Source organism: Coregonus clupeaformis, unplaced genomic scaffold (assembly GCF_020615455.1).
Source record: "Coregonus clupeaformis isolate EN_2021a unplaced genomic scaffold, ASM2061545v1 scaf0296, whole genome shotgun sequence".
Classification (NCBI taxonomy): Eukaryota; Metazoa; Chordata; class Actinopteri; order Salmoniformes; family Salmonidae; genus Coregonus; species Coregonus clupeaformis.
Genome location: NW_025533751.1, coordinates 291,567 through 315,967, shown reverse-complemented (window position 1 = coordinate 315,967; position 24,401 = coordinate 291,567). Strand labels below are relative to the sequence as shown.

The 24,401-nt window shown below is 44.0% G+C and overlaps 1 protein-coding gene across 23 annotated transcripts in view; it reads right to left on the bottom strand.

The window, feature by feature from the left end:
- Window positions 1-24,401, bottom strand: part of celf6 (CUGBP Elav-like family member 6) — a 157,638-nt gene that overhangs the window by 6,809 nt on the left and 126,428 nt on the right. For 3 of the 23 annotated variants that reach the window (XM_045214685.1, XM_045214688.1, XM_045214709.1), the window contains 7 exons: window positions 16,525-16,713; window positions 15,688-15,835; window positions 14,459-14,641; window positions 13,629-13,691; window positions 13,019-13,099; window positions 11,464-11,631; window positions 7,416-7,565 (listed from right to left, as the gene is read on the bottom strand). In XM_045214685.1, coding sequence (XP_045070620.1) covers window positions 7,438-7,565; window positions 11,464-11,631; window positions 13,019-13,099; window positions 13,629-13,691; window positions 14,459-14,641; window positions 15,688-15,835; window positions 16,525-16,713 — 960 coding nt within the window. In that variant the 3' untranslated portion in view covers window positions 7,416-7,437. The remainder of the gene's footprint in view (window positions 1-7,415; window positions 7,566-11,463; window positions 11,632-13,018; window positions 13,100-13,628; window positions 13,692-14,458; window positions 14,642-15,687; window positions 15,836-16,524; window positions 16,714-24,401) is intronic. The other 20 variants (XM_045214698.1, XM_045214700.1, XM_045214704.1 and 17 more) reach the window with 16 other exon arrangements.

The window sequence follows — 24,401 nt, the reverse complement described above, 5'->3', positions numbered from 1 at the left end:
CAATTACACCAAGTACTCCAAGTGCAGATGAAATGCAGGGAGGAGTGGAGGGGAGTCAACATTTCCCTGTGCTGCTCTACAGTGTGTGGATGGATAGATGGACGGAGGAGGAGATTCAATTGGCTGCACAAACACAGGGTCATCTTGTCTATCACTCAACTAAAGAACTGGGAATTGACTTTTGAAAAAGGTTATTTTAGCAAATAATCTGTCTTGTGACAACAAAAGTGGGCATCAGCTCTCTTACATGAAGAAACATTGGTACAAATTATAAGTAATTGCAAAAACACTTGGTATATACAGTGCCTTCAGAAAGTATTCATACGCCTTGACTTATTCCATATGTTTTGTTACTGTCTGAATTCAAAATGGATTAAATATATTTTTTTCTCACCCATCTACACACAATACCCCATAATGACAAAGTGAAAACATGTTTTTAGACATTTTTGCAAATTTATTGAAGATTAAATACAGAAATATCTCATTTACATAAGTATTCACAACCCTGAGTCAATACATATTAGAATCACCTTTGGCAGCAATTACAGCTGTGTGTCTTTCTGGGTAAGTCTATAAGAGTTTTGCACACCTGGATTGTACAATATTTGCACATTTTCTTTAATATTTTTTTTTCAAGCTCTGTCAAGTTGGTTGTTGATCATTGCTTGACAGCCATTTTCAAGTCATTCCATAGATTTTCAAGCCGATTTAAGTCAAAACTGTAACTAGGCCACTCAGGAACATTCAATGTCGTCTTGGTAAGCAACTCCAGTGTATATTTGGCCTTCTGTTTTAGGTTATTGTCGTGTTGAAAGATGAATTTGCCCCCCAGTGCCTGTTGGAAAGCAAACTGAACCAGGGTTTCCTTTAGGATTTTGCCTGTGCTTAGCTCTATTCCGTTTATTTTGATCCTAAAAAACTCCCTAGTCCTTGCCGATGACAAGCATGCCCATAACATGATATCTCCCGAGTGGCGCAGTGGTCTAAGGCACTGCATCGCAGTGCTAGCTGTGCCACTAGAGATCCTGGTTCGAATCCAGGCTCTGTCGTAGCCGGCCGCGACCGGGAGACCCATGGGGCGGCGCACAATTGGCCCAGCGTCATCCAGGGTAGGGGAGGGAATGGCCGGCAGGGGATGTAGCTCAGTTGGTAGAGCATGGCGTTTGCAACGCCAGGGTTGTGGGTTCGATAAAATAATGTATGTGCTAACTGTAAGTCGCTCTGGATAAGAGCGTCTGCTAAATGACTAAAATGTAAATGTAATGATGCAGCCACCACCATGCTTGAAAATATGAAGTGGTACTCAGTGATGTGTTGTGTTGGATTTGCCCCAAACATAACGCTTTGCATTCAGGACAAACAGTAAAGTTAATTTCTTTGTCAAATTTTTTTTGCAGCTTTACTTTAGTGCCTTATTGCAAACAGGATGCATGTTTTGGAACATTTGTATTCTGTACAGGCTTCTTTCTTTTCACTCTGTCATTTAGGTTAGTATTGTGGAGTAACTACTATGTTGTTGATCCATCCTCAGGTTTCTCCTGTCACAGCCATTAAACTCTGTAACTGTTTCACCATTCGCCTCATTGTGAAATCCCTGAACGGTTTCTTTCCTCTCCGGCAACAGACCTAGGAAGGCTGCCTGTATCTTTATAGTGAATGGGTGTATTGATACACCATCCAAAGTGTAATTAATAACTTCACCATTCTCAAAGGGATATTCAATGTATGCTTTTTGATTTTATTTTGACCCATCTACCAATAGGTGCCCTTCTTTGCGAGGCATTGGAAAACCTCCCTGGTCTTTGTGGTTGAATCTGTTTTTGAAACTCACTGCTCGACTGAGGGAAATTACAGATAATTGTATTTGTGGGGTACAGAGATGAGGTAGTCATTCAAAAAGCATGTTAAACACTGTTATTGCACACAGAGTGAGTCCATGCAAGTAATTATGCGTTATTAAGCACATTTTTACTCATTAACTTATTTAGGCTTGCCATAACAAAGGGAATGAATACTTATTGACATTTCATTTTTAATAAATTTTGTAAACATTTCTAAAAACATAATTCCACTTTGACATTATGAGGTATTGTGTATAGGTCAGTGACACAAATGTTCAATTTAATACATTTTAGATTCAGGCTGTAACACAACAAAATGTGGAAAACGTCAAGGGGTGTGAATACTTTCTGAAAGCACTATCAGTCAAATGTTTGGACACACCTACTCATTCAAGGGTTTTTTCTTTATTTTTACTATTTCTTACATTGTAGAATAATAGTGAAGACATCAAAACTATGAAATAACACATATGGAATCATGTAGTAACCAAAATATATTTGAGATTTGAGATTCTTCAAGGTAGCCACCCTTTGCCTTGATGAACGCTTTGCACACGCTTGGCATTCTCTCAACCAGCTTCATGAGGTAGTCACCTGGAATACATTTCAACTAACAGGTGTGCCTTGTTAAAAGTTCATTTGTGGAATTTCTTTCCTTCTTAATGTGTTTGAGCCAATCAGTTGTGTTGTGACAAGGTAGGGGTGGTATACAGAAGATTGCCCTATTTGGTAAAAGACCAAGTCCATATTATGGCAAGAACAGCTCAAATAAGCAAAGAGAAACGACAGTCCATAGTTATTTTAGACATGAAGGTCAGTCAATCTGGAAAATTTCAAGAACTTTTGAACGTTTCTTCAAGTGCAGTCGCAAAAACCATCAAGCGCTATGATGAAACTGGCTCTCATGAGGACCGCCAGTTACCTCTGCTGCAGAGGATACGTTCATTAGAGTTAACTGCACCTCAGATTGCAGCCCAAATAAATGCTTCACAGAGTTCAAGTAACAGACACATCTCAATATCAACAGTTCAGAGGAGACTGCATGAATCAGGCCTTCATGGTCGAATTTCTGCAAAGAAACCACTACTAAAGGACACCAATAAGAAGAAGAGACTTGCTTGGGCCAAGAAACACGAGCAATGGACATTAGACCGGTGGAAATCTGTATTTTGGTCTGATGAGTCCAAATTTGAGATTTTTGGTTCCAACCACTGTGTCTTTGTGAGATGCAGAGTAGGTGAACGGATGATCTCTGCATGTGTGGTTCCCACCGTGAAGCATGGAGGAGGAGGTGTGATGGTGTGGGGGTGCTTTGCTGGTGACACTGTCAGTGATTTATTTAGAATTCAAGGCACACTTCACCAACATGGCAACCACAGCATTCTGCAGCGATACGCCATCCCATCTGGTTTGCGCTTAGTGGGACTATCATTAGTTTTTCAACAGGACAATGACCCAAAACACACTTCCAGGCTGTGTAAGGACTATTTGACCAAGAAGGAGAGTGATGGAGTGCTGCATCAGATGACCTGGCCTCCGCAATCACCCGACCTCAACCCAATTGAGATGGTTTGGGATGAGTTGGACCGCAGAGTGAAGGAAAAGCAGCCAAGTGCTCAGCATATGTGGAAACTCCTTCAAGACTGTTGGAAAATAATTCCTAATGAAGCTGGATGAGATAATGCCAAGAGTGTGCAAAGCTGTCATCAAGGCAAAGGGTGGCTACTTTGAAGAATCTAAAATCTAAAATATATTTTGATTTGATTAACACTTTTTTGGTTACTACATGATTCCATATGTGTTTTTCATAGTTTTGATGTTTTCACTATTATTATACAATGTAGAAAATAGTAAAGATAAAGAAAAACCCTTGAATGAGTAGATGTGTCCAAACTTTTCACGGGTACTGTATACAGTGGGGAGAACAAGTATTTGATACACTGCCGATTTTGCAGGTTTTCCTACTTACAAAGCATGTAGAGGTCTGTAATTTGTATCATAGGTACACTTCAACTGTGAGAGACGGAATCCAGAAAAATCACATTGTATGATTTTTAAGTATTAATTTGCATTTTATTGCATGACATAAGTATTTGATCACCTACCAACCAGTAAGAATTCCGGCTCTCACAGACCTGTTAGTTTTTCTTTAAGAAGCCCTCCTGTTCTCCACTCATTACCTGTATTAACTGCACCTGTTTGAACTCGTTACCTGTATAAAAGACACCTGTCCACACACTCAATCAAACAGACTCCAACCTCTCCACAATGGCCAAGACCAGAGAGCTGTGTAAGAACATTAGGGATACAATTGTAGACCTGCACAAGGCTGGGATGGGCTACAGGACAATAGGCAAGCAGCTTGGTGAGAAGGCAACAACTGTTGGCGCAATTATTAGAAAATGGAAGAAGTTCAAGATGACGGTCAATCACCCTCGGTCTGGGGCTCCATGCAAGATCTCACCTCGTGGGGCATCAATGATCATGAGGAAGGTGAGGGATCAGCCCAGAACTACACAGCAGGACCTGGTCAATGACCTGAAGAGAACTGGGACCACAGTCTCAAAGAAAACCATTAGTAACACACTACGCCGTCATGGATTAAAATCCTGCAGCGCACGCAAGGTCCCCCTGCTCAAGCCAGTGCATGTCCAGGCCCGTCTGAAGTTTGCCAATGACCATCTGGATGATCCAGAGGAGGAATGGGAGAAGGTCATGTGGTCTGATGAGACAAAAATAGAGCTTTTTGGTCTAAACTCCACTCGCCGTGTTTGGAGGAAGAAGAAGGATGAGTACAACCCCAAGAACACCATCCCAACCGTGAAGCATGGAGGTGGAAACATCATTCTTTAGGGATGCTTTTCTGCAAAGGGGACAGGACGACTGCACCGTATTGAGGGGGAGGATGGATGGGGCCATGTATCGCGAGATCTTGGCCAACAACCTCCTTCCCTCAGTAAGAGCATTGAAGATGGGTCGTGGCTGGGTCTTCCAGCATGACAACGACCCGAAACACACAGCCAGGGCAACTAAGGAGTGGCTCCGTAAGAAGCATCTCAAGGTCCTGGAGTGGCCTAGCCAGTCTCCAGACCTGAACCCAATAGAAAATCTTTAGAGGGAGCTGAAAGTCCGTATTGCCCAGCGACAGCCCTGAAACCTGAAGGATCTGGAGAAGGTCTGTATGGAGGAGTGGGCCAAAATCCCTGCTGCAGTGTGTGCAAACCTGGTCAAGACCTACAGGAAACGTATGATCTCTGTAATTGCAAACAAAGGTTTCTGTACCAAATATTAAGTTCTGCTTTTCTGATGTATCAAATAATTATGTCATGCAATAAAATGCAAATTCATTACTTAAAAATCATACAATGTGATTTTCTGGATTTTTGTTTTAGATTATGTCTCTCATAGTTGAAGTGTACCTATGATAAAAATTACAGACCTCTACATGCTTTGTAAGTAGGAAAACCTGCAAAATCGGCAGTGTATCAAATACTTGTTCTCCCCACTGTATATATAGAGAGAGAAAGGTGCAGAATACAGAATATCCATACACATTGAACATTGAAGTTCACAAGAAAAAACGAAACACACAAGGTCACATTACAACAGCAAAAAGGGTCAAAAGTCACGTCATCATCGATCATGATCAACCAGTCAATCAGCACGTCAGATGTACCTAACAACAGCTAGCAGCAATTAAAAAGGCATCAATTTACTGCACTTCACAAGCTGCCAAAAATATAGCAAAAAGAGGGCGAAAATAGAGATAGAGATATAGAAACGACTCGACGGCACGTCATGCAACGCACGCAGTCACAGTCCTGCAACATGACGTCATCCAAAATAAAATGACACCATGGGTTCAACTTACAGGTGTGGGAACTGGGAACGTGTCCCCGTGACTGGTGGCTACTGGTTGGCTACACAACGACCATGGAGAGGCCATCTCATGTTATGATTGGCCCTGTCAGCTTGGCAGGTTGGGTTGGGTGCAAAACAACAGAAGAAGAGAAGCGGTGGAATTCCTCTTTTTCTCAAGTGGTAAATATGATGTAGCCCTTACTTTCCCATTTATTCCAGCCTCTCTCTCTCAACATCTCTGGTTGACAAACCAAATGAAGGAAGGTTATTACTGTCAAAATGAAAAAGTCAACAAATCAACAAATACAATGGGAAATATAGAGAATAAATTGAACCTTCAAACGTAAATAAAATAATAGCCTTTCTTTTTCTTTTTGAAAGCAGTTCTGAGAGACTTTAGCCAGAGAACATTTACAGGGTAAAAGACTGGCATGCTGCACCGCATTCACAAAGATAAGACTAGGCCAAATGGCATGTTTTACATCTCAAACTAACACAGTCACACTCTAAATAATTGGATTTTGTCCTTGCATTGTATGCAATGATGTTGGTATGTACATTGAGTACCTAAGCCACTTATAAATTATTTAAGACCCAGAAATTGTCGGCAGAAATACTGAGTTAGTAGAAGAGTGGAGAAGAATGGTATTTTTTAGATCATACGTTTGAGGTTATTACATCGGTAATACAAAACTTTCAGTCAATCTCTACACATAATTTATGGATGATTTATCCTCTTTTAAAGTATCTACACCTACAACTAAGGGCATATTTCTGGCTTCAAAATCCTGTATTAGATTTTGTGTGCTTTTCAGCGAAATTGGTCTAACATTCAATTTATTTCCCCCCAAAACAATAGTAATATAAATCATGAAACAACATAAAATCTCACACAGGTAGCGCCTGGACTGGACCAGACAGGAGAGAACATGGGATGAACAGTGAACACTACACATTTACAGACAATGTGTTGCTCTAACAATGAGAAGAATACACACATACTGAGCACAGTCAGAACGGCAGGAGACCAAACCCAGACAGACTTACCCCCCACCATCACACACACACACACACACACACACACACACACACACACACACACACACACACACACACACACACACACACAAATGGCTGTTGTTACAGACACACTGAGGATGTCATAATGACTAGCCTGTCGTCATCATTGTTCAGGACATTCTCCACTTATCCCTCATCAATGTGTTACATCAAAGTCATTCCCCCTCTCCTCTCTTCTCCTCTCCTCAGGCAGTCTACTCAGACAGCCTCCTTTCAAATAGTGCCACATGTCTTCATTTAAATGCTATCTGACAGGAAATGAAGGTAGCATTTATCATTTCCATTACATATTATATATACCATTAATGCAGTCCCTTCACTTTTGGTGAGGCCATTGTAAAACATACAAATGTTATATACATGCAAATTGTTAATGGAAATAGACTATAGAAAAAAATGTACTGGTCTTATGTTGCAGTTGTATGCAGTCTAACGTATACAACCAAAATAACATGTTTCAGGTATGCAGTAGCCCTCATCATGGGCAATGAGTTTAGCTGGGGGGAATCAGACATGTGTCCCCACTGCCCCTCCTACTCCCTCATCATGGGCAAGCACCCTGAGGGGCTGTCTGCCATTCAGACCTGGCTCTGGGCATGAATGTGGGCATGGCATGGCGTGTGCTCTTACCTGGATGTGAACGGCAGATGGGTCAGTAAGGTCGGTTGGCATCCTTTGGCCGCTTCAGCTGCACCTTCAGCCGCTTCATGCCTATCTGAAAACCATTCATGGCCTGGATAGCTGCCTGGGCACTGGACGGGTTATCGAAGCTCACAAAGCCTAGGACACAAAGAAGGAGGGAGAGTGAGAGAGAGACAGAGAGATAACAGAGTGAGAGAGAGAGACATAGAGATAACAGAGTGAGAGAGAGAGACAGAGAGATACAGAGTGAGAGAGAGACAGAGAGATACAGAGTGAGAGAGAGACAGAGAGATACAGAGTGAGAGAGAGACAGAGAGATACAGAGTGAGAGAGAGACAAAGAGATACAGAGTGAGAGTGAGACAGAGAGATACAGAGTGAGAGTGAGACAGAGAGATACAGAGTGAGAGTGAGACAGAGAGATACAGAATGAGAGAGAGACCGAGAGATACAGAGTGAGAAAGAGACAGAGAGATACAGAGTGAGAGAGAGAAAGAAAGAATGAAAAGGGGAAGAAAGAAAGAGAGAGAGACCCCCTTTTTAGCTTCCCACAATGCAACAACAATGGGTCTTCATTTTCCCTATTCAGGAGGTACATTCTCTGAAATAAAAAGATGATTACACGAAATCACAAAATGGTTAATGACATAGATATCAAAAACCTCCAAATTGAAGAGTGTTAGAAGTCGGAGGGTATAATTTGAAGAAAGGAGAAGCAAGATGAGATAAAAAGGAGTGTCATACGGTGTTTGAGGGTGTGTTTTCTGTGCATGTGTGTTTGAGAAACTGACAGAGAATATCTATGAGTATGAGTGTTGATCTGTACAGTAGGATCTTAATTCGATCACCCTGTTGCAGGAGAACAGCAATGCAGGAATTTTAAAACTTGTATTGTATTTGAGGTTTAAAAAGTCTTCTGAAGTTTGTAATTTCCACTTTGAAATGTCATACTTGACTTTCCCTTACGAAAAATGTATCAACCCCTACAAAATGTCCATTAATTATAATCCACATAATAATTCACATTTCCTGTTGCTGCAGGATTATTTTCCTGCTGTAGCAAATTGGCTCAAATTAAGATGCTGCATCTGTATGTCTCTAAGCATAGCAAGGTGGAAGTGAAAGTGTATGTGTGTGTGTGTGGAGTAAGAGGAGCAGGGTCAGAGCATGGTGCCAGGCTCGGGGCGGGGCGTACTGGGTGTAGGTGTGGGAAGGTGGAGGGTTACCGTGAGTAGAGGTGTCTTTTCCCTGCCTGTGAATAGAGGTACCTGCCTCTCCTCTCCTCTCATCTCCCCTGCCTGTGAATAGAGGTACCTGCCTCTCCTCTCCTCTCATCTCCCCTGCCTGTGAATAGAGGTGCCTGCCTCTCCTCTCTTCTCCCCTGCATGTGAGTAAAGGTGTCAGCCTCTCCTCTCCTCTCCCCTGCCTGTGAATAGAGGTGCCAGCCTCTCCTCTCTCCTGCCCTGCATGTGCTCTGAGTTATCACTTGGGTGTTGGGGCGGAATGAGCCCGGAGCTTTCCACATTGGGACTCCTGCCTGTTTTTATCAGACACCTCCGTGATTGACGGCCGGAATTTTCCGCTTGCCAGCTGATTTGATCAGGTCGCTATGGGTCCAATTTAATTTGGGGGGAGAGGGCAGGCTTTTGTCAGGTGGGGAGAGATAAGGCTCCTGCTTTTACAAACCCTTTAAACAAACTGAGCAGGGAAGGGCCTGTCAGACAGCAACGATCCCCCTCACATCCCCGCTCTCATCAATCTCAACCTTTCATTTACATCCCAACCCCAAAAGGTGATTGTCAGGGAGGGGAAAAAGGTGAAGAAGAAGACAGTGAAGAAAGAGAGGACAAAGAAAAGAGCAGACTAGAAGTGTGGTAAATCATGGCACCATGTAAATCAGTCAGCTGCCAGGTTTATTATGATGTTTTATACAGCACTGTACGCTTCAGAGGGACTAGCAGCACTTGACTAGGACACATTCATTGCACAGCACAATGTAAAACACCCCAAACAGCCTTTGTGAGAGGAGATTGAATACTATCATGTATGAATCATCATTTCATGTTTCCTCGCAGCTCTTCAGCTGAGAAAATGATGTTCAGTCCTCTGTAACATCCCTGTAGGGTATTACGGACAAGGTTTGATTTGCAGTTGAGAGTGGAGTACTGACAAAGGCTACAGTCTTATCATTCTACAGCTCTCCATCACTTCCAGTGTGGTGACTTAGTGTCTAAGGTGTAGCTCGGGAACTGTACAGCTAGATGCTGACCGACGTTGTGAAACGGCTTGATGGGCACTGCTCCCACTTTAAGCCAACCAAAACAGTAGAGTGCTGCTTGCTGTTCTTCTAAAAACAGAGGATAATCTATTTCAATGGTAAGTGTTAGTCTGCGAGTGTGTATGCAGTGCTTTCAGAGGACCTTTTAAAATCAATTTTTGCTCCACTAATTCCACTTAGAGAGGTGAGCTTTGATCATCCTTAAATGTCAATATTGAGTGAATAAACATGGAGGATTAAAATAACAGTGTATCCCAACAGACCCCAGACTAAGACCTTGAAACAGCCAGAAACTCAACATCCCACTCTAAAGCCAGTCTTTAAAGATCTCTCTGTGCTTTTACTCTACAAACAAACTCATTTGGGGCAGCTGGTCGTTCAGTCCCCAAAGTGACTGGTCCACCATCTTCTTTAGCTGCACATCTGACATTCTGAAGCTGATAATTAACACCAACAACTAACAATTACCAGAGTGGATGTCAAAGCATGCTCAATTGCCATTGAAACGGTCTTAATGTGTTCGGGATGTTGGAACACTCTTTTTCACTTTGACAATTTCAATTTTTAAACTGGGACTTTGCCTCATCTCAGTAAGTCAATGACTACCCTGGATTCCATAATGATGACATTGGCACATTGCCTATTGTCAATCACTGAGAATCATAAGGTGTGTGCGCACACACACACATACACACACACAAACACGTATTATGCATGTATATGTGTGTGTACATGCATTGTGTGTATGTGTGTGTTGCATCTGATGTGCATAGGAAGAATTCATCTTCCATTTTGAACTGAAGAGGGATTAAATTGCTTCCCCTGTTGCTTCAGGAGGGTAATGATTTAGTTCACTTAATGCACAGCATCTTCTGTCTAATTTGTTAATGTCTCTCACAAGAGCCCTGGGGCTCAGACTATAAAAAGGAAGGCGAAAAAATGAGAGGTTAAATGATTGTTTTTCAGCCAAGATCTTAATTAATAGCTGCATGGGAAAATAATGGTGAGATGCGTGAGGTCACAGTTTCTTTGTCCTTCTTTGTAGAGTAGTGATAGACATGCTATTCTCATCCTAGACAGCCCATATAGGAGGTCAGTGGTCCGTTTCTGCAGTCCAGCTCCTCATCTCGTGGGTGCTGCTGTCTAGGGCTCAAACAGGTCTATTATTATCTCCTGAAGATCACACAGTCCACCTGCACATCCTCCACCACCACCCAGTTCCATTACTACAGGCTGTGTGGGAGGAAGGTGTTGGATAGGAGGCTGGGAGGCTGGGTCTCTAGGGGCTATCTATGGAGGCTGGAGGACCATAGTTTTATAGTATGTTTGTTGAAGGTGAAATGCTAATAGCCAGAAGGGCTTATGGAGACTATATACCCCTATACTGCATGTCTAGCTACATGGTAATAGGTACTTGAACCTGGGGAGCTGTGGACTTATACTGGAGTTGAGGTAGTTAAAACAAACCCCTTCCCCCCTCTCACCCACTCCCAGTATCTCATAAGCATCTGCTGATGAGTTGAACCTAAGGAGCGAAGCACACATCCCCCTCACCCTCTCCTCCCTGCTCACTCACATGTAACGCCACTTTTCAAATGTTAATTGCAACTTGATTAGGATAGACACAGGGAATAAAGGAAAATACAACTAAATGCAGAATCCAAAGTGGGACATGAGAAGATTGCCAAACATCACAGTCGACTTCTCATCCAATTCTTTTTTTCTCAGCAGAGCTGACAGCTTTCACTCACTGACTCACCAAAACACTTGCTTTGATTGGTCGCCCGGTCCACAAAGACTTTGGCGGAGATGACGTTGCCAAAAGGCAGGAACATTTGCATTAACTCTGCGTCTCCAAACTCCTGGGGCAGATGGTAAATAAACAGGTTGCAGCCTTCCGGCCCTGGTGGGAAATAACAACAACAAACTATAGAGGTTACATGGGGAAATAGAAGGAGAGGACAGGCAGAGCATGCATGATGACATAAGCCCAGTGTCTGCCCCAATTACTAGCTGACAGTAGGACAGGACTGACTGGCTCCCAATCTCTCTTCAGTCTCCACAAACCCAGATACCACATACTATACATGGCCTTCTGATGAGGAGAGGAATAGAGAGAGAGAGAGAGAGAGAGAGAGAGAGAGAGAGAGAGAGAGAGAGAGAGAGAGAGAGAGAGAGAGAGAGAGAGAGAGAGAGAGAGAGAGAGAGAGAGAGAGAGAGAGAGAGAGAGAGAGAGAGAGAGAGAGAGAGAGAGAGAGATGTGTGGGCTGCTTGGTGTGCTGTGCTGTACTAGCGGCTGCATGGATTGTTCCCTGTCTCATTGCTCGGGGATGATAGCATGACGAGATGAGCCTGTGGCTGGTGAGAAGGCTGATAAGAGGCTGCTGAGGCTGGAGCTGACTGACTCTCCCTGGCCCAGATAGAGGACACACACAGTATGATAGAGAGCTGTGGTTTTACAGTCTGAGCTTGTGGCTTTATTCTGCCTGTTTGTTAGTTTAGGTGTGTCTCATGAAATGGGGGCTGCTGCGGCAGCAGTCTCCTGGCGGCTGCAGACTGGGGTAGGCAGACTGGGAGACCAGCCAACAGCCAAGCCAGAGAGGGAAGGATCCAGATCTGAGTCAGAGACAGGCCAGTGGGACTGAGACACTGTCAGGAGGAGGAGCAGCTCTGTGGCTTAATGTACACAGCAAACACAGGTATAGCAGTCACATAACCCTAACCCTAATGCAAGCTTCATTTAACTCAAGGATGGGGGTAGGTAGACCACAATGCTTGGCAAAACACACCGCAGTACAATTATTCCCCTTATGCAATGTTAGAACACTTAGAGTCATTTCAGATTTTCTACGTTGACTAATAATCATATTCATAACTGTCACACACTGTACAATAACATAAATTAATAATTATATATGACAAACGGTGTCAGGAAGAGTGATTTACCATTACAGCATATCCTATGCTTTATTACATTTAATGCTGTGGTACTAACACTAAACTAGGAATGTTAATAAATGATTATGCATGCAGCTAATTAATCTAATGAATATTTATAACCACTTAAACATATTGTAATGGACTGATTAACCAGTCGAACACTGAAAGTTTGAATTAGTGCAGTTTTTGAATAATGACAGAGTAACTTTTCCATCTTGCTGCCTGCTAATGTTAAACTCTTTTAAATGAAATTCTATTTTTCTCACATTTTCCAGCCCAGTGTTTCCTCTCCCTGGCTAATTCAGCCATACATTAGAATGGAACATGGTAAATATCACCTTTTATCTTGGGTGGGCGCTCCTGCTAGCTCTTACCTTCTCTCTGTTGCTGGGGGATGATGGTGGGTTGCTGGGGGAACGCTTGACTGATTGGTGCATAGGCGGCAGGGTAGGCTGCTGTTGCACAGAGAAGGAAAAGAGCCAGAGTGGGATATTACATCTCCATTTGCGACAACAACTTAAATCATTATTCTATTGTTCACGTCCTCCAGACACTGAATAAATAAATTGCATTACGGCTTGGAGCCTGAGCTCAATTTCATTGTGGATCACTACACAAAGGGAATGCACTGTCTAAACAGGGACACATACAGTACAGGAATGAGAGCCTATTCCTATCCTGATGGTTAAAGAGGAGAGGTCCTAGTGTGTGTCTATCTATATCACCGATCATGTAGAAGGGGTGTCCGGAACGCAGTTCTCAGTGTACTTTTGTCATTAAGATTTTTGTGTGGGTGTATAATCAAGTCCACTGGAAATCCGTTAAAATCCTAATGTAAAGTTTCCTAATCCTGGAGAAAATTGGCCAGTCCTCTGGGCTATCTTTAGCAGCCATAGTCTCTGCTAGAGTGACAGAGAGGGAGAGAGGGAGAGAGGGAGAGATAGAGGAGAGAGGAGAGGAGAGGAGTGAGGAGAGGCAGATCACCTGCGTAGTGCTGCACACCGGCGTAAGCCTGCTGGAGAGGGTCAGTCACTGTAGGACTCTGTGCTGCAGAGAGAGAAAGAGAGAGACAGAGAGAGAGAGGGATAGAGAGAAAGAGAGGGAGAGAGAAAGAAAGGGAGAAAGAGAGGGAGAGGGAGATAAAGTGAGAGAGAGAGAGAAAGAAAGAAAGAAAGAAAGAAAGAAAGAAAGAAAGAAAGAAAGAAAGAAAGAAAGAAAGAAAGAAAGAAAGAAAGAAAGAAAGAAAGAAAGAAAGAAAGAAAGAAAGAAAGAAAGAAAGAAAGAGATGGAGAGAGAGAAAGAGAGAGAGAAATAGAGAGAAAGAGAGGGAGAGAGGGAGAGAGAGGCAGAGGATGGAATCATACATAGATTAGAGTTGTCATATTTCACAGTTCTTCAAAATCCCTGTTCGCCCCCAGATGTTTGCATCAAATATTAACAACATGCCAAACAAACTGCTTTGTGGTTCATTATCACTGCAGCTGCCTTACATAATGCATCAAGGAGTCAAGTGCATGATGATGTGTCAGTTGTTCAGGAATCATCAGGAGCATACAGCATTAAGAAAATGAGGAGGAGCTTCTTAGGCTCATCATATTAACCATAATCATGAAAGCTCAGCTTGCTTTTCTTAAACCATCTTAAAACTCATATTTGACTCTCACAACCACTGTCACACACTTATTCTGATTGCAGTATGGCAGTCACCTAAGACTATCTTGCCAGGTCTCCCTCGACAATTTATTATATTTTCTTTCCTAGTTTAAGAAAAGGCTAAATGTCAATTTAATGAAACTGCTGTTAGATTGACTCACCTGAGTATAGGTGAATCCCATTGGCTGTCTCACCTGGGTAGGGGTGGATCCCATTGGTGTAGATTGGCTCGTTAGTGGGCTGACCGTTGGTCTGGGGCGGGAGGGATGCGAACCCGTTGACCCCCATGGGCGCCGCTAGGCTGGGCACGGTCGTGGCATTGATACCCGGCGGCGTGCTGGTGCCTGTAAATAGAGCAACCCTGTTTCATTACTGGGACCACAGGCCATGGTGGACATAGTTCACACTCCACAGTCTGCAGCCTCTCTCTGACCAGCGTCTAATTGGACACTAGGGCTGGGGCCTCTCTGTCTGTTAGTGGCCTCAGCCTCAACCCCGGTGTCACATTTCAGGTTTGTCACCTTGTCCATGCTCTCTCGTCTTGTGCCAGATGGATTATTATTATTTTCCCTAATCCCGGTGAAGGGCATTTAAGTCATGTAGGATTAAATTTGATAGGCATTACCTGGGTGTATGTAGGCTTTGTGGATTACAGATGGCGGATGGATGCAGAGGTGACTGAGCCACTTTATTTAATTCATTTAGAGACGAGTGGAGCCCCTGTCTTGGGCCAGTCAGCCTACTTAGTGTCGAGCCATCAAAGCTTTTCACAACAAGGGCCAGGAAGATAGGTCAAACTCAGGTCCAGGATTATCTCCCACAAATCTTTGCTCGTACATTGTATAGTCAAGGACTTTGCATCCAAAGTCATCAGATTGGCTGTGTTCCCGGAAACACACAAACAGTTGCCCATGAGAGAGAGCGAGAGAGAGAGAGAGAGAAAGAGAGAGAGAGAGATGGAGGGAGGGAGACTGGGAGAGAGAAAGAGAGAGAGGCCGTACTCTGTGGCAGCCAATGAGGGCTGGGGGATGTCGTACATCATAACCCATCATACCTCCCTCACGACACGTCTTCTCTATCTTACTTTAGGGCCCTATGTGACTCTGGCAATGTCATCTCTAACTTCACCACTACCAAAAGGGCAGACTCTTTATTTCTCTAGACTTCACCACTACCTAAAGGCAGACAGTTTTTTTTCTCCCTTTTAAAAGAGACAGAGATGAAAAGAGACCTGATAACGTCTAAAGAAATGTACTAACAGCAAGGGCAGAATACATTACATTAGCACGGCTTGTACAAGGCTCACTAATGAATACAGTGAAGCATTACAGGCACGTAGGAGGGAGGTTGGGGAAGGACGGGGAGACCAGTCCTGGCTGTGTATTTGTACCTGAGGAGGGTGTCATTGGGGCAGCCACCAGACCGTTGACGTTGAAAGCTGCCATTTGCTGCATTTGTGCCGCAGCGATGGCTGCCATGGGGTTCAGATACGAGTTCTGGGTCGCCGCCATTAGCGCGGCTTGCTGTTGCATCATCTGCTGTGGCATTGTAGAGAGAGAGAGGAAGGGGGGGCGAGGGAAAGAGGGGGAGAGGGAGGCGGTGGGAGAGGGGGGAAAGGGAGACGGGAGAGAGAGAGGCAGGGTGAAATCGCCGTAGGACAAGGGGCATGTTTACTTTGCTTGGCCATGTCGTTGAATAGACAGGTCTCTGTTTCCCCGGAGCCCTGCTACTTAACAGCACTGCTGCTGTACAGGGCTGCTGCTCATTACAAACAACAGATAACACAACATAATGAGATGAAGCTAGAGAGCAGACAGACAGACAGTCAGACAGTCAGCCTGCTTTACTGTGTGTGAGTGGGTGATTCTCACCTACCAGGGCGAGCTGTTAGATACAGTGTGAGTGCAAACTCTACAGTCTCCAAACTTGAGGAGCTGTTAACTTCAGGTGTGAACGTAGGCTTTATAGATAGACAGAGAGTGTATAGCTAGCTATAGGCTTTATAGATAGACAGAGAGTGTATAGCTAGCTATAGGCTTTATAGATAGACAGAGAGTGTATAGCTAGCTATAGGCTTTATAGATAGACAGAGAGTGTATAGCTAGCTATAGGCTTTATAGATAGACAGAGAGTGTATAGCTAGCTATAGGCTTTATAGATAGACAGAGAGTGTATAGCTAGCTATCAGGAGGAGCCGTGACTCGCAGCGCAGAGTGTAAAGGCTCACCGTCTCCTCCCCCGTGGAGCCGAGACTTACAGCGTGAGAGTAGGCGCCATAGGCCCCAAACTGGATGGTCATGGGGCTGAAGATGCCGAGCTGGCCCGCCATCTGATGCATCCTACGCAGGGTCCGCTCCTTATCTGTGTCGGCAAACTTCACCACCAGGCTGGAGGACGCCCCCTGGGGATACACACACTGCAATCAGTCAAGACAACACTCATCTCAGCACTGGACAGACACACACCACACTCAGTCATACATGTACCTCAATGACTACGCACACACACACCTCAACACAGGACACACACCACACCTACTCATAAACACACCACACCGAGTCATGACCACACACACCACACAACACCAGACACACACCGCACAACACCAGACACACACCACACAACGTCTGAGCTGACTGAGTGCATGTTTTAAATGACTCCAATCTGAGCTGTCTAGAGACAGTGGGAATAGTGGGTGATCTATAGGCTACTGGTGTATACACTGAATGTACAAAACATTAAGAACACTTGCTCTTTCCATGACATAGACTGACCAGGTGAAAGCTATCCCTTATTAATGTCACTTGTTAAATCCACTTCAATCAGTGTAGATAAATGGGAGGAGACAGGTTAAAGAAGGATTTTTAAGCCTTGAGACAATTCAGACATAGATTGTGTACGTGTGCCATTCAGTGGGTGAATCGACAAGACAAAATATTTAAGTGCCTTTGAAAAGAGTATGGTAGCAGGTGCCATGCGCACCGGTTTGTGTCAAGAACTGCAACACTGCTGGGTTTTTCACGCTCAACAGTTTCCCATGTGTATAAAGAATGGTCTCCCACCCAAAGGACATCCAGCCAACTTGACACAAGTGTGGGAACTTTCGACACCTTGTTGAGTCCATGCCCCGACGTGCAACTCAATATTAGGAAAGTGTTCCTAATGTTTGGTATACTCAGTGTACATTTGAGTGAACTTTGATCCTTAGTGTGGTCCCAGAGGAGTCCCAGTCCCCTTCCCACCGCTCAACTGAATACGATACTCCATAATGAGGTCTGACTGGAGCCTTTGGCGTACACAAGGAGAAGTATTGACTAATGACAGTGCCTTATGGCAGATATAGTGCTGTATTGATGTCTGTGCTACTGAGTTTGGATCCAATTAAATAATTTGAGAGACAGAGACCAGAGTCAGTTCTTCATATGACGTCCAGGGAAAGGAGAGGAGAGGAGAGGAGAGGAGAGGAGAGGAGAGGAGAGGAGAGGAGAGGAGAGGAGAGGAGAGGAGAGGAGAGGAGAGGAGAGGAGAGGAGAGGAGAGGAGAGGAGAGGAGGCTGCCAGGCAGGCAGAGACACAGACACAGACAGCCTCAGTCTGTCAAGATGCCCAGATCCTATTTAATTCCAGCCAGTGCATGCTGCACAGAGAGAGAGAGAGATACTCAGGAACTGCTGCTGTGGTTGCACCCAGTAAAAGGACAGAAGGACACAGGCAGCCAGAGGGAAGTCAGGATGTGATTAGCCAGATCATAAAAGCAAAGACACAGGGAGAGAAAAGAACTCCATAATCATAACTTGTATTCATCTTTCATATAATGTGTCATCTTGACAGGGATCAGCACAAATGCTTGCTTTGATTTGTATTTTGATGACAATATTTCCTTTCACGGTACAAATCGAAAAGAGATGGAAACTACAGGGAGACAGAGAGAGATGAGGACGAGTGTGTGTGTGTGTGTGTGTGTGTGTGTGTCAACAGCCAGAATGTGACCTCTACTGGGTCCCAAAAGCAAAAGGCTGGAACCCAGCCCAAGCGACTCTCCAGTGGCGCTTGAAGGGGGTCCGCCTCAAAAAGCAAAACAGAACAAACACAAAGTCCCCCAACAAACAAAGAAACAAACAAACTGCCTCACGCGGTGAATGTGAATGCAGTGAGTGAGTGTTGAGCCCGTCCACCAATAATGGTGTGTGAGTCTCCTGCACTGTGCTGTAGAGGCTGGGTGGGTGTTGGCAGGGTAGGGGTGTCAGCCTGCACCCTGGGGGGACAGTGTGTGTCATATTGGATTCTTCCTGTCAGAGGAGCCAGCCCTCTTCAGCCCTGCACCTGCCAGCCAGCGCCTCACCTCAGGCCAAGGGGGACCCATCTGGTTCTGCTCCCAAGATGCCATTTCAATTAGCTGAATCAATATGGCGGAGTGCCGCTCTAATGGTACACTGTTTTGTCCTTTCTAATTTAATTTCCTTCCCACCTCCTGACCTTTCACTGTTCTTTCCCTAACTTCTGCTGGGCCGGTGGAGGGACGGGGCTGTCGGTTTTAATGAGGTCTGCGCTGAGCAAACATATCCCTCCAGCACCTCTCCGACCGGCCGCACCTCGCCTCTGCGCTGCCCCCGCTTCCCACTTCTCCTTTAGCAGAGCAGAGGAGCTGGCATTTAGATCACATTCATTTTCTGCTTTATGTAGCTTTATTCATTTATAACCATTCTTCATGAACCATTCTTCATTTATTCATGAAGAATGCATTGTGAGCAGCAAGAAGAAGGCTTGGGAGGGGGAGAGCTCCAGGCAGCCTCTACTCAAAGAACCGTGACTCAGGACTCACTGACCCAAGCTAGGCTGGGCTGGTGTCTCCCCGCCTGCATAGTGCAGAGCAGAGTAGAGTATCAGGGAGCAAGATACCGTCTGCAGAGCCAGCCTAAAGTAGCACTAAAACCGAAACACTACCACAGCTCCTATTCACTATGGTACTGGAGAGAGAACAAACTGTGCTGGGCTTAGCATCTCATACTCTCTAAAAATCCCCCTAAAACAGAATTTACTCAGTCAGAGCCTCTTCACCCTATCTAAAAATATATAGTGTCAGAACAAAGGATTTCATACCTTCTACTAACTGTAATTCAACCTGATACATCCTGACTGGATCTCCAGCCCAATCTCTAGGAGAGAGAGGGGACTTCAGAGGGAGAATTCACTCGAGGGGATCAGAGGACTTCATCCATCTAAAAAGACCTGGGAATAATTCAGCCACTAGATGCAAAGCAGCTACTTCTCTCTCTCTCTCTCTCTCTCTCTCTCTCTCTCTCTCTCTCTCTCTCTCTCTCTCTCTCTCTCTCTCTCTCTCTCTCTCTCTCTCTCTCTCTCTCTCTCTCTCTCTCTTTCTTCCTCTGTCTCACTCTCCCTCTCTCTCCTTTCTCTCTCTCTTCTCTCTCTCTCTCCCAGCAGAAAATCATAACCTGACAAACAAACAAAAATAATAACCTCCAACGGCATGACTCCTATCTCTAAAGAAAATTAATTCAGTGAATTTGATAAGGGGCAACAGGGAGCCTTCACTTCACAGGAATTTGTCACAGGTTCAATAACAATTCTAATTTTGAGAACAACACACTTGACTTGTGAAAAGCTCATATTGGATTTTGTGTATGGGCCAAAACTATCATTATGGCAACCATGTAAAACAAAATGACTTCTGAAATTCTAGGTTTATCTGTAATCATTCAACTTATATACTTCATGAAAAATTCCAGTCCCCTCAATATAATGTAAAAACAGGGAATGTTTTGTAAGCTGTTGCACTAAAATAGTCCTCTAAACCCTGGCTCAGTGACATTATTGGGCTCCATCCTTGCTGAAAGGGTTAAACCCAAAGCCGTAAATTAGATAATCAAATGAAACATAACAAGTTTGTCCAGTAATTGGATGAGGCCTCCAGTTGAACCTGTCTGTCCACATTCCCGTGGGCCTCATGGGAGGCGTGTGTCTCATTAGCAGTGAAGTGTTCTGTCTGTCTGTCACTTTTTGTCTGCATTGGTCCATACTGTCCAACAGTGGCCTGGCAACATGACCCACTCACCACACTCACCCACTTAAACAACACACACAAACAGACCATTAAAATACAGACCACTATTTACATGAATTACATAGCTCGCTAAATACACACACAGTGTAAGCAATCTCAAGCAATAAAAGTTTATCTTCTCGTACTTGTATCTGTGTTAGAAATTCTATCATGCTTTCACCCAGCGTTTGACAGAGAGAGAGAGAGAGAGAGAGAGAGAGAGAGAGAGAGAGAGAGAGAGAGAGAGAGAGAGAGAGAGAGAGAGAGAGAGAGAGAGAGAGAGAGAGAGAGAGAGAGAGAGAGAGAGAGAAAGAGAGTATTATGTATCATGCTCTCTAGCTTTGTGTTATCTCTCATTAATCTGTCTCTCCACTACCTCTATTTCTCTCCCTTCTCTCCTCTCACACACTGTCTCATTCCTGCCAACACTAGTGAGCTCAGCAGGCCCTGTCACCACTGGTGCGACACAGAACACGGCCATGTCTGCAATTTGCTGGGTGCTGTCTGCCCCCGGCTCTGCCATTTGAAGCCCTGCCACCTGTGTCTCCCCCTTTTTTCATTCTCTCTCTCTCTTTCACTCTCTCTCTCTCTCCACAGCCTTAATTCAACAGCTGAACCAAGAGAGCGTCGGCCTGTTTGGAGCCTGATTACCTTTTAAGTTCAATTAGGGGCACCTGCAATCTGCATCAATTAAAGACCTGACCTGATCTATCAGCCACTGCCCTTCGGTGGCATCCCTCGCCCTTTCCCTTCATTACCATGGCTTTCATTACCACCCAATGTATTTTGGTCTGTGCAGGTATTATTTATGGCCGGGTGTGGCTGCCAGCTAACACAGATGCTCTAGAGTTGAACATTAAGAGAGAGCTCTTTGTGCGAGACTGGTCCAGACCCCACAGCTGGCAGTAGGTTAGAGAGCCTCTCTGGATCCTGCCTCCTGTTAGTCAGTTGTTGATGACATGTGGCACTGATATTATCCAAATTAACTGCATCCCCCTTAGTATCAAAGCCTTAGCTCGGTACTAATGGCCACCTTGCCTATTAATCTGACTGGGACTTGGACGTAGGATATAGAGGTAACAGGTGCAGGGGTAGAGGGAGAGATATGGATAATATAGATTATTAATGAGCTTTTGGATGGCTTTGGATACAACCCTGGGTCTGTTTGGGGCTCCATATGTCGCCTTGGACAGTTCATCTGCCGTAGAGCAGATCTCAGGTGGCTTAGCTGGCTTTGGTACTGACCCTGTGTTACTGCAGGCTGGGCAGGGCAGGGGCTCAGAGCAGCAACAGACACACACACCCAAAGTTAGAGTTGCTGGGGTTTTTTTCCTCCCTAAGCTTGCGACTTCCAACGTTAATGCAAAACGTGTCGGACAGCATCAGAAAGGGAAAGATGTGTAAATGACATCCGGCTTCCAGGACACTATCCTGCTGCCAGAGAGCTTACGTAAATATTTATTGCAAAACATCAATGGAGTGTATGAACTGAAGGTGTCTGCCAGGACTGTGACTCTAAAATATGCATGGAGCACAGCACTAGCATGGAGATTCTGTGTTGTTCATCATCTTCTCTTAGTAAAACATATTTAATGATGGCCTTTACATGCCAGATAACAAGCATAACATCCCCAATTTGTAATTACTGCAATTTGACAGGAGTTTCAGGATATCCAATGATTGGGAGGATTCCCAGCATGTTGGGTAGGAGATCTTTGTGTTTAGAGAAATACGATACTGTAATACACTTTGGTTTATTCTCTACAATTATGGTCTCAGATTAATCGTCCAAGCATGTTTGCTACAAAACATACTACTATAAATGTAATCTAGTTCTTTTTGTAAGCTCTGCATGATGTTTTTCTTATTTATTTTTTTATATACCTCCCCTCATTTTTTTCATATTTTTCACTATTTCCTTTTACTTATTTATTATACTCTCAGTGGGGAAAAAAAGTATTTAGTCAGCCACCAATTGTGCAAGTTCTCCCACTTAAAAAGATGAGAGAGGCCTGTAATTTTCATCATAGGTACACGTCAACTATGACAGGCAAATTGAGAGAAAAAAAATCCAGAAACTCACATTGTAGGATTTTTTATGAATTTATTTGCAAATTATGGTGGAAAATAAGTATTTGGTCACCTACAAACAAGCAATATTTCTGGCTCTCACAGACCTGTAATTTCTTCTTTAAGAGGCTCCTCTGTCCTCCACTCGTTACCTGTATTAATGGCACCTGTTTGAACTTGTTATCAGTATAAAAGACACCTGTCCACAACCTCAAACAGTCACACTCCAAACTCCACTATGGCCAAGACCAAAGAGCTGTCAAAGGACACCAGAAACAAAATTGTAGACCTGCACCAGGCTGGGATGACTGAATCTGCAATAGGTAAGCAGCGTGGTTTGAAGAAATCAACTGTGGGAGCAATTATTAGGAAATGGAAAACATACAAGACCACTGATAATCTCCCTCGATCTGGGGCTCCACGCAAGATCTCACCCCGTGGGGTCAAAATTATCACAAGAACGGTGAGCAAAAATCCCAGAACCACACGGGGGGACCTAGTGAATGACCTGCAGAGAGCTGGGACCAAAGTAACAAAGCCTACCATCAGTAACACACTACGCCGCCAGGGACTCAAATCCTGCAGTGCCAGACGTGTCCCCCTGCTTAAGCCAGTACATGTCCAGGCCCGTCTGAAGTTTGCTAGGTCATTTGGATGATCCAGAAGAGGATTGGGAGAATGTCATATGGTCAGATGAAACCAAAATAGAACTTTTTGGTAAAAACTCAACTCGTCATGTTTGGAGGACAAAGAATGCTGAGTTGCATCCAAAGAACACCATACCTACTGTGAAGCATGGGGGTGGAAACATCATGCTTTGGGGCTGTTTTTCTGCAAAGGGACCAGGACGACTGATCCGTGTAAAGGAAAGAATGAATGGGGCCATGTATCGTGAGATTTTGAGTGAAAACCTCCTTCCATCAGCAAGGGCATTGAAGATGAAACGTGGCTGGGTCTTTCAGCATGACAATGATCCCAAACACACCGCCCGGGCAACGAAGGAGTGGCTTCGTAAGAAGCATTTCAAGGTCCTGTAGTGGCCTAGCCAGTCTCCAGATCTCAACCCCATAGAAAATCTTTGGAGGGAGTTGAAAGTCCGTGTTGCCCAGCGACAGCCCCAAAACATCACTGCTCTAGAGGAGATCTGCATGGAGGAATGGGCCAAAATACCAGCAACAGTGTGTGAAAACCTTGTGAAGACTTACAGAAAACGTTTGACCTGTGTCATTCCAACAAAGGGTATATAACAAAGTATTGAGAAACTTTTGTTTTGACCAAATACTTATTTTCCACCATAATTTGCAAATAAATTCATTAAAAATCCTACAATGTGAATTTCTGGATTTTTTTTCTTCTCATTTTGTCTGTCATAGTTGACGTGTACCTATGATGAAAATTACAGGCCTCTCTCATCTTTTTAAGTGGGAGAACTTGCACAATTGGTGGCTGACTAAATACTTTTTTTCCCCACTGTATATTCCAGAACACACATAATGTATAGTATTCATATATCATTACAAAGTGATTTCTATAGATACAGACTGGTAAAAAGGTACAATGGATCTGAGAGGAGATATACAGGCGTAGGATCTTAATTTGACCAGTTTCTCACAGCATGAATATAATCCTGCAGCAACAGGAAATGTGAGTTATTGTGTGGATTATAATAAACTGACAGTTTTGTAGGGGTTGATAAATTGTTAGTTAGGGCAAGTCTGACATTTTAAAGTCGAAATTACAAACTTTAGAGGCCTTTTAAAAACCTCGAATACACTACAAGTTTGCATTTCCTGCTGTGCAGGAAGTTCCTGCAACAGGGTGAGCAAATTAAGATCCGAAATCTGATCCAATAATGGATACAGTATATTCAATGACAAGACATATATGCTGCACATACATACAGTTGTCCAATGTGAAACGTTGGAAGCTGACTGTGTGATTATTCTGTGTACATTAATAAAATCTAAGGAAGTC